The sequence below is a fragment of the Arachis duranensis genome, chromosome 8 (assembly GCF_000817695.3).
Source record: "Arachis duranensis cultivar V14167 chromosome 8, aradu.V14167.gnm2.J7QH, whole genome shotgun sequence".
In the NCBI taxonomy this organism is placed as follows: Eukaryota; Viridiplantae; Streptophyta; class Magnoliopsida; order Fabales; family Fabaceae; genus Arachis; species Arachis duranensis.
In genome coordinates this window covers 29,563,741-29,574,592 of record NC_029779.3, presented here as the reverse complement: position 1 = coordinate 29,574,592, position 10,852 = coordinate 29,563,741, and the positions used below count along the sequence as shown (strand labels likewise).

At 33.9% G+C, this 10,852-nt stretch overlaps 1 protein-coding gene across 2 annotated transcripts; it reads right to left on the bottom strand.

Moving 5' to 3' along the window:
• Positions 1 to 2,023: 2,023 nt before the first annotated feature.
• Positions 2,024 to 10,624, bottom strand: LOC107462042 (ubiquitin carboxyl-terminal hydrolase 8). 2 transcript variants are annotated; one of them, XM_021129283.2, is made up of 14 exons: positions 10,376 to 10,624; positions 10,187 to 10,307; positions 9,803 to 10,057; positions 9,164 to 9,305; positions 8,742 to 8,801; positions 8,545 to 8,640; positions 7,336 to 7,671; positions 7,065 to 7,205; positions 6,782 to 6,952; positions 6,358 to 6,621; positions 6,032 to 6,180; positions 3,757 to 4,275; positions 2,876 to 3,146; positions 2,024 to 2,637 (listed from the first exon to the last, which is right to left on the bottom strand). In XM_021129283.2, the coding sequence occupies exons 3-14, from the start codon at positions 9,958 to 9,960 to the stop codon at positions 2,515 to 2,517; spliced, it is 2,430 nt and encodes an 809-aa protein (XP_020984942.1). In that variant the 5' UTR covers positions 9,961 to 10,057; positions 10,187 to 10,307; positions 10,376 to 10,624; the 3' UTR covers positions 2,024 to 2,514. The 2 variants fall into 2 exon arrangements, with proteins under 2 accessions (XP_020984942.1, XP_015936083.1); XM_016080597.3 differs by lacking the exon at positions 10,187 to 10,307.
• Between the last annotated feature and the right edge of the window lie 228 nt (positions 10,625 to 10,852).

The window sequence follows — 10,852 nt, the reverse complement described above, 5'->3', positions numbered from 1 at the left end:
TCCGTAATTCGTACTGATGCTGTATAATCATTATTATAAGTGTGTGTTTATTAAGGTTACTTCGTTAATCGTTAGTATATATATACAAAAATCTATTTATACACTAAAATCAGTTACTAAAATCAGCCATTAATATACTTTTATATAAATATATGTGTAGTTTAATTTATTTCAATACGTATTTATATTCTAGTATATATTTTATATTAATAACTGACTTTAGTGACTAATTTTAATATATACGTAACATAACTCTAAAATTTTAAAAAAATAGAGAGAATCAATTTCTGGGATAAATTGTGTCCAGATACACATAATTAATTTCCTGCAAAGATTGCAGGAGGCAACACGTGATCCTTCATATGAATTTGTTTAGCATTAGTGAATAGTGATAAATCGTAACGAAGCTGGCACATGTGCCACCAAGGTACTACTAAAGAACTAAAATTAAAATTGACTAAAATACAAAATTAGTTTTAATCTTACATCCCAATAAAACCAAATGATTGTTTGGTATTTATAAATAATAATCAAATCTAAAAAAAATTGCAGGAAATCAATTCATTAGTGGCTAAATACCTAGCTAGCTAAGTGAGTTATTTTGCCTAAAATTAAACCCCTTAAATGAAGTTGAGAAGTAGTAGTCATAAGAAAAGGTCAACTTATATTAAAACTACACCAAATGAAGGAGCTGGCATATACTATAATTCATGAACAAATCAAACCAAACCATACCTACCAATTGTGCCATGCCTAACACTCTTATCGGATAACATCGAGCATTAATTAAATTTCATGATTGCTACATGGAGCTGAATCAATAACTTGTTGTTTAATATAACTAGGTTTTAGTTAAACAATATATCCTTAAGACACTAATAATTATAAATAAAAAAATTATTCTTTTAATGTTTTGAGTAATAGTAATGCCATATCTGTTATATGTATATTTAGTAACATTTACTATGAACCCAAAACTATATTAGCATTAGATGAATTACAGTATACAGATGTAAATTCATATAGAGATATACAAATTTTCATTTTAAACCATATAAATTATTATTTAATAATATTAATATCACTGTTGATATATATGTGTAGTTATTTTTAACCACAAAAATTTAATCTGTAGAAAACAAATCTGTACAGTGATGCTTTCCTTAGCATTATCACTTTCGAAACACTCAAATCATGCATGAAGAATAAGAATCTCATAAAAAAATTTACATTTCTTCTAAGAAAAAGAAAATATTGTGGTGGGTAGTGATTCATATATTTAGGGTGTATGTCTTGTATTTGATCATGAGAGCAACTTTAATAAAATATTTTTTTGGTATTATTCTTGACTTTTACCGTAACTGAATTGATTTAAATTGAAATTTATATTAGATATAATTTTTAAAATGATATTACTATAAGTAAAGAGATACCGTATTATTTTAAAAAAAACAAAAAAAAATCTCTATTTTTTTCATCTATTTTCTTTTCATCCAAACAACGTACAACAAAATCCACTTTTAATTCTATTTTCTTTTCTCCTATTTTTTTTTTTCATTTTCCATCTTATATCCATACAATGTTTTTAAGACTCAAATGAGAGGGAAAATGGGGAGAAAAAGAAAAAGGTTTGGAATCATCTAATGGAAAAGAAGGGATACTTCCCTGTTTGCTATCATCCAATTAAACAAAAAAAAAAATGAAAACCAAATGTAAGAGAAAATGTTTGTAAATTTGATGAAACCCACAAATATTCTTTCTTTTCTCTCACAGTCACCGCCTCAGTGTCAGTGGAAGGATGCAAAAAGACACGGGACATACTGTGTAACCCTACGACTCTCTGTCTCTCTCCACTCCTATAGTCCTATTATTGAAGGTTTGAAGCTACCAAACCAGGAAATTTTATCTTGCCCTAGCAGGATCACTACCTTATGCCGAAAGAACATACTTAGAAGAGCATCAATGTATTCAAAATCTTTCATTCACAAGTATAAGAAGATAAATGAAAACGAGAACCAAAATAATGATTGAATAAAGACTAATTCAAAGAATCTAATCCAACTCCTGTTTGAACAAAGATTCTCTTTACATGTTTAAACAACTGTAAACAATTTGGATATGTCTCTCACCCCCTTTAGTTGTTACTATGTTACAGTCTTCCTTACAGCTGCCTATGTTTCCATTTCTTCCCTACCGAAAATTCAACTAGCCCAAAACTTCAATCTTTTTTTAGTGAGACAAAAATGCTACTTTGTTAGGTATACTTGTAAGCCTAAGAAAAAGAAAGCAGTCCAATGCACGAGGTTTAGGGAGGGGTCAGATGCACACAATCTTAAATCTCATGAGAATATACCATTTCTTTCTGGAACTAAATCCTGTCACCACCAGGTCACAATGCAGTAATCTCACTATTGCGCCAAGATTTACCCTCTGTATACTAAAGACTGCTACCAATAACGTTAATCAATGGTATTCAGCTTCAATAGGAATTTTGAACTATATGCTACTCTACCACTATGTTAATTCTTCAAAAACTCTTCTGTAGAACAGAACATAGGCAGCTGAAGACTTGATCTTCTCTTTGCTGATGGGATAAACACGGCTATCATCAAAGTCATACCATTGATCGCCTCCATGCTATATAAAATTCAAGAGTGAAAATCAATTATGAAAAACTAAAAATTGCATAAAGGGCAGAATAGAATTTTATATCAAATAAATGCCCTCCACCATTTCATAGTGACCATAGCTGTCTACCATATGACTAATAACCAATTAATGGAGGCCTGAAAGCCAATCCAAAAATGTGGCAACCTTTCATGGCAAAAACAGAACTGAGTCTTATATGCAACAGGATAGGAAAAACTGCACTTACATGGACAAATGCTGTATAGTGACCACCTCCCATGCTTCCAAAATGGTTACTCACAGCATAAAGTGTGTAATAATAAGACTTGTCATTCCCAAGGGTAATATAAGCAGACAAATCGAGATTATCAATCGGAAAGTCAACATATGTCTCCAGCTTGTTTTTACTGTAACGACTATATTGAAACCTCTTAAGATGAATAACCAAGATTTCAGGAAGTCTCCAAAGATCTAACTTCTTACTAGCTTGACGATGTTGTTTACAGCCAGGACAGTACCTGACAATACAGAAAACTGCAGCTTAGAAAATAGTAAGGCAGGATCATAAGTTACCTTCACGAACAAATGGCTATGTCCCAAGTGAATGACCCTTGTGTATAGAACACAAATGAAGCACCAGAAATAGTATGAAATATTAATACAGCAATACTTTAAGATGGAAAACAAAGTTCAGCAACAATGTGTGGTTAGCATTGTAGAAACAAAGCAGCCTAACTCAACGCAGATCTACATACTCCAGAAAGGAAGAATTAGGGAGAAGAAATTAATCTGGAGATTTAAGTTATCTGCAAACAGAAGTTAAGAACTTAAAAATATATGCCCAATTCATTATAAAACAGACAGCTGCCCCTGATCAATCTTTAAAAAGACACCACTTCAGGGCACCAAGTATGCAATTGCAATCCCGAACTGATAATGTAAGGCAATAATGATAGTAATACTAGACAGAATAAATGCGTGCTCCCATGCATCCCAAACTAAAATTATCCACTATAGCTACAATGTATAGTAATCCAGTTAAATGTATTAAAAATAGACCAGAATAAAAGGAATGCAGATTGAAGTATTTTTCCTAATATTATAAAATGTAATGGCAACTAAACTAACCACATGTCTTCTGGTCCAAGAGGTTCCTCCTGCAAAAATGTTTCAAGGCACCTGTACAGCGAAACTGATTCTTGAGGTCTCTTTGCCAAAAAGCCAGATTTGAAAACCTCAGGCAATGAACTAGAGAGTTTTGTGTCATATATTTTAATTTTTTCTGACCAACATACAAGCACATGCAGTAGTCTTGAGTCTCCACTTATTGTTAGTGGCTCATCCATTAATATCTTGGGATTCCTGACAGTTCCCTTTTCATCTGTAATGTAAAACTCAATTTCTCCATCTGAAGAAGTATCTAACTCATTCACATTTGGACCTGAATCAGAAGATGTGGCCATTTCTGCTGCTGCTTCATTTTTGTTAGACGCAGCACAATCTTCTAAAGCAGCTTGTTGAAATGGACAGAACCACTTTAGATATAAGTTGCATAGATCAGATCCATTTACAATATTGCAAAGCCTGGCCACTACAGGAATCCCGAAGGCCTTCCAATTTGATGTCGACTTCCCATGGATGTACAGCCTGGCAAAATTACATCAAACAGAAACTTTTTATGAGAAGGAAATCAAGGGTGACCATGAAAAACGATGTAAAAAGCATGTATACCCAACCATTCTTTTCTTTTGAATCTGTGAGTGAGTACTAGATCAGTTGGATGTATTATGTTTTCCCCTGCTTAATCAGAGCATATTATGCTGTATTGATCATAAGATAAGAAATAGTTCAGCCTACACATGACCACATAACTTCTTGTTCTTCTAAGGCTTCAAGGTTAGAACATTGCATGTTCAACCAACTAAAATTGAAACCTTGATTTAAAAAAGAAAAAGGAAGGGATTGATTGTGCTCTACAAATTGTCATTGTTATACATCAATTTTGTACACATCGATCTAGTATCAACTGGTAGAGGATGGTTGGTTAAGATTCACCACATTTGCAAATGAATAAATCAAACCTGAATGACTAAAATTGTGTTAAAATAGCTAACTTGAATGATCACAAATAAACACTTTGTAAAAATAAAGGCTTCTTTATGTAATTCACACTTACAATCTGCATAGAATTAAATATCTATTTAATAAATTCACCAAAAAGTCTTTCTTTCAAAATGGCCAATCAATCTGCCCCCAGAATGTGCAATCCCCAGATATTTAATAACCATAGGCCTTGATGAAATTCATATTTATCCTATACAAAAGGTCTTCCATGGATAAGTTAATTCATATTTCTTGGTGCAGCCGTTTGACTTTCAAAGAAAACTTTATTGCATGAAGAACAAGATGTCCTGGTAAATAATTAGCAAAACCAGGTTGTTAAATTTGCATAGTTTTAAAACACAATCAAAGCTACGAAACTAACAAAGCCAGAAACTGGTGTCAGGACAAGATCAAACAAAATAAACTGCTAAGGATCCAATTCAGTAATCTTTAATATTAGCGTCCATTGGTCAAATTGAGTTGGTGATCAGTGTAGTCAAGGCATTCTCTACATTGTTTTAATAACTGTTTCCAATTTTTCCAGTTGGAGCTTATGAGTTTAGGCTGGAGCAGTTTACAGAAAACTCTCTTGACAGTTAGTAATGATAATTGATTTGTGTTAAAGGTTTGGATGTGTTTTTCAGGAATCTATTCAGTTATAAACTAAGGACTTAATGGTAGTTGACTGTATTAATGGTTTGTCTAGGTTTTATAACTAACTTGCCTAGCTTGCAAGTGATAGGAGAGTATTCTGTTAGAATTGGTTGGTAAGAAGGACCTAAGGAGGATTTAAGGGGAAAGAAGAGTATTTTTTTTTTTTCTTTTGGGTGTGGGGGGATTAGTTGAAGTCTTGAATAAGGGCTCAACATTCAAAATGAATGGAGCAAGTGCTATAGCATCTCAAAAAAAAAGGAGATTATAGAAACACAAGACCTAAGACAAAAAGCATTCGATCCCACCGAGACTTATAAACAATAGTCAGCCTGTATAGTTATCTTAGATTTGGAAAGGAATTAGACTGAGGAGAGTCAAGAGTGTGGCCTTTCGAAGAGATATAGTAGGAGAGGTTTGGCCTCTGAAAGTGCCATTACCAGTTTACTATTCAGTCGTGTAATTTCTTTGTTGTTTCCCTATGTTAATTCAGGGAGTGTTTCTGTGTTTGAGTCTGATTATTCTCCATGACCACCAGATTCATTACACACATCACATGCACAACTGTTTACTATTTCTATGATACACTGTAGAATGAGAAGTACTTAAACCAAAAATATATATTCTGATAAAAAACATATTGGCTTACTCCTCCATCCGCTGATGTATGAAGATGACCAAAGGGGAATCCCCGCTATCTTTCATAATTCGGTAAGCAACTAGCCTGTCAGCATCTCTGATTAGGGATAATGAATCAGCTGGATCTTCAAGAAAACGTATGATACGGCTGTTGTATACCTGTATCATAGCTCTGGCTTCAGATATATAGTTCTTTACAGTTGAAATGCATCAACAAAGACACTCAAAGTTTCAAAATATATAGTTCTTTACAGTTGAAATGCATCAACAAAGACACTCAGTTTCAAAATACTAAACGCCAACTCCAAATTTGAGTCTAAAACAAACAATAAATACCTCAGCCACTAATAAGGTCTCATCGGCCCCCAGAGAGCATGCAATACTAAGAGCACGGGTCAGATCTTCAAATTTTCCATGTTTTGTAACAGAAATGGTATAGGGAGATAATTGAGTCTTTCCATCACTACCACTACTAATAACAGTCAAAGTCATTGACCGCATTGTTGATGAAGGAAGAGGTAATGATAAGTACATGAATGGATCAAATGTCACCGAGATCTTCCTACAAACAGGACAAAGTAAAGTTGATTTATATTGACCCTGCACAAAAATGATGAATGTGATCCATGAGGCAAAGGAATGAATAGGCTTGAGTAAATCATAAATCCAATCTAGCAGATTCTACAGATTGGTAATTGATTCACATCATGTGTGAATTGGGAAACTGATTTTATAATTGCGTAATGAGATCAGTACATACTTGGCACACATCAACAATGACAGAATCATTGCGAGCCAAATGGTTATGCCAGTATTCATCAGCAACCTCTTGGTCTGGCCGACCATCTGCATCCTTTACTTCTGCATAAGGCTTACATTTAACACGATTCAGATCCTCATGAAGTCCATCCAACAAAAAAGCAAGGAGCTCCTGTAGTGAAAGATATACATATATTGTGGCGAGTTTGAGGTTACATGAGACATGAGTCTTGTGAATCTACAAATGTGAGTAAAAATAGAATGAAAGGGTTGGATGTACGAACTTGGGAATCGTGCTGATTAAATCCACTAAACTGAGGTGCAAATCTAGCAAGCTTTGATTTGAACATTCTTGGTGCTACAGGACTTGCTCCAGGAGCCCATAACTTCCTAATTAAATCTCCAAAGGCCAAAGCTATCTCACCCTGCAAGAATAATTTAGGAAGAAGATAATGAAAAAGTGCAAGATGTCAAAAGCATAGAAGTCCGGAGAAAAATAATGTCTTGAGATAGCAAGCCAATAAATTTAGAGAGGCTAATGAAATTATCACATACATTCATGCCCAATGGGTTATCATGATTGATTTCTCTACCATAATCTTCAAGAAAATAGTCAACAAGCTTTGGTGTGTGTGCTAGGCACTGGAGGGCACTGTTCATGAAGCAAGTATTTCCTAGGTTTTGTAAACCAATCAATCCCAAGGTACCAGCTTCACCAGGGCCCAAAGAGAAAGTCAAGGAATTGTCATGTACACCATTAGAATTCATACTGCTTGCACTACCATTCATCTTCACTGAGGCACCGGAAGAAAAATTTGTCATCTCGTCTTTTTTCCCTTCTCTACATCTCAATGAATCTGACAACCCGTAAACTTGTAACTCCAGAAGAATCTGTGTATAATTTGTATTCACAAATTAATATGGCCAGTAAGGCATTTAATACAATTATACCCAATGATTAAATATATGATGGTAAATAAATATTCTAACAGAAAGCTAAATAAATATTTATGGTTTTCACCCTAAATATTGTGAAGCTCATGTTTTTGCATCTACACACCTATGGCAATGGTAGACAATGAAACAATAAACTAAAATGACAAAAGCTAAAAAACGGAATTACTAACTAGTGGTGGAAAAAGTGAGAGAGGATAGAAAGGAAAATTTTCTTGAATAGGGATAGCTTAAGGAACAACTAGCTTTCTGTACAAAGCTGCCATCATTTTAGTCCACAGTCCAAAGCGAATAATTGATTACAAGTTAATAAAGTCAACCAGTGATTGAACCTTAAGCATTTTTCTTTTGGGATAAAAAAAGCAGAAACATTTTATCTTGCATATGAACACAAATAATATGAATAGCATTCCAAAACTTTATTTATCCACTGGAATAAATGCCAATGTCAAATATAGCAATACCTGATATTATAACACAAATAATATGCATATGATAACATTTGTCTAAAGCTATCAAACCCAATAAAAAATTACATGGATATAATAAGAAATACAGTGAATATCATGTTCATGAGGACCTATGTACCAAAGCCATTTCTTCAACAAATTCTAAAAATATCCATTAAAGCATCCAACAATATTATGATACATAACATTAATCTTAGATAACTAGCAAGCTAAGTGACCGAATTTATATTTGAATTCTGACCTTCTCTTCAAGGAGTAAAATTACAAAATACAAGCATAAACAAAGAAATATTTATAAAAATAAAATAAAATAATTAAAAAAACCTCTAATAACTCATACCTCGTTATCAGATTGCCTTTGACAGTCTATTGGGAAGTGATTTTTACCATTTGCAAAAAAAAGGGTTATCTGACCTGAAAAGTCCCATATGCGTAACTGTGCAATAACAAGATAAAAAATAGTCAATTTCTTGTAATAAAGTGAAATTATCAATAGAAAACAGGATAAGTAAAACTGTAAAATTAAAATTATATTACCATCTCTGAATCCACACTGAACATTTTGCAGGCTCGTTTAAAAAGCTCAATTGCATTGTCCTAAAAGAAAGGTGGGAAGAATGGATTAGGATCTGATTATCTGAACAGAAAAATGGCACTGAACAATGAAATGATCATTCCTTAACAATGCATGAATCATATTAGACTAGGCAATCCACAGATGAATACACACACAACAACAACAATAACAACAACAACAACAACTAACAAGTGCTTTTGTGAAACAATTTCCATCTCAAATCAGTCTTTTAAATGGACATAATGTATAAATATATAGACAAATTAACGAGATCATCCAACCCAAATATCTATAGCTGCAACTTTTACAATAGCAATGCTAAAAGAACTTCACTAAAAAAGGGGAAGAAGATGAAACAGGAACTTCTGAAAGAGAGAGACACCTTTTTGCTTATTCTCACTCCAAATGTATTTGTTTCTCTCATAATAGAAAGCCGGAGCTGTAATGGATAGACTTCTGCCATATCACCGTCAGCAGCTGAAAAGCCTTTGTCATCCTTCATCGCATTTTTTGAATCACTATGCCTAAGTGAAATATCAGAAAAGATATGATTATGAAGATATGAACAACCAACAATTTTGGATGTCAGTAAACTTCATTAGTCGCTAGAAACAACAATCTACTTTTATTTGCAAGTAAACATTAAAATCTAATACTTGCAATTCTATCCGACAAGTATAAATATTCCAATTCTCCACAAATATTTGGCATACAAGATTGTTGTTTCAACTCTATGGAGAGAGCCAACTGTTAAATTATCGTAAGCATCAAAACGCTGTAACACAAATAAGAAGCTATGGGAGAAGCTCATATAGTACAAAGTGTCAATCCAGCTCTGAGTTTCAGAAATGAATGGGATCTAAATCACAGGTTAAAGTTAAAAGGTTGCATCACTATGCATTCTAACTTAAAAAACCCTCCACATAGCTTAAGTTGCCCATTGCTTTCTCTCGACTTAGCTACAGCATAACAACACAAGGGGATGGCTGAATTGAGATTTTATACGAGAACACTCACTCACCACTTGAGTGCCTGCAACCACATATCCCCAGATACCAATGCAAAGTCCCTGCCAGACACACTCACTTCACCGCCGTTCTCGCGACAGTCCTGCAAATCATCCTCCTTCCGAAGACTCATCACGAGATCCGAGTTGAAGATGTTGTTGATGATCCTCATTGGACCAGCATAAGAAGAACCGGGCAGAGATGCAAACACAACTCCCTTCTTCTTCTCCGAATCCTCCAGCGGTGAATCCTGAGCATCCTTCCACCACCTGAATCACATACACACAGAATCATCCATCAATGCCCTTCACAGTTCACATGTTCAAGCTCAATCCATGTAAACAAGTTCAGATCCCAGCCAGCATAGAAGAAACAGATAAAGTTAAATCAGAACATGCCAGCTGGTTCAGTAGAGTGTGCAAACCCTAAAGGAGCATTGCTAGTGTCGTTAGTAGCATCTGAACAATCGAGATTTGATTTTTGTGGTGTCTGGTGTGTGGAGAAATGACGATTGGAATTCTGAAGAACGCAAAGAGAAATGGAATTCAAAATTTGAGGAAACAGAGTGGAATGGTTTGAGTTTTGACCTGTAAGGAACGAGATAGACTCGTTGGTCGTTATCTGAGTCTGGTCGTTGAGTGTTATCGGAGCAATCTTCGGAAGCAGCAATCTCCATTCTTGAGAGAGAGAGAGAGAGAGAGAGAGAGAGAGAGAGATTTGGAATTTGATTTGATTCAAAAAAGAAAAGATGGTGTTGTGTTACTACGTGACAATAGAGAGAGAGAAACGACGGATTTGCAGAGAAAGAAGCTAATTACAAGTGGAGCATTTTCTGTGAAGAGGATGCAATCCAATTTACAAAGGAGGGAAAATTAATTTATTTATATTTATATCTTTTTCTGCTGCCTTATTTATATTTATATTTTTCATATAATTTGTTATGCATACACAAAAAATCTGTTATTAATTAGCTAGTGCATATAAAAATATATATATGACATATAAAAATTTATTATATTACTATAAAAAAACTTGATTATTCGTGTATTATAAATTTAATTATT

Coding starts and splice junctions, on each gene's coding strand:
- LOC107462042 (XM_016080597.3), bottom strand. CDS start 10,464: ATGGAGATTGCTGCTTCCGAAGATTGCTCCGATAACACTCAACGACCA. Junction 6,953..7,064: donor TTAATCAGCACGATTCCCAA/GTTCGTACATCC, acceptor CTTTCACTACAG/GAGCTCCTTGCTTTTTTGTT. Junction 6,181..6,357: donor AGACCTTATTAGTGGCTGAG/GTATTTATTGTT, acceptor GCTATGATACAG/GTATACAACAGCCGTATCAT.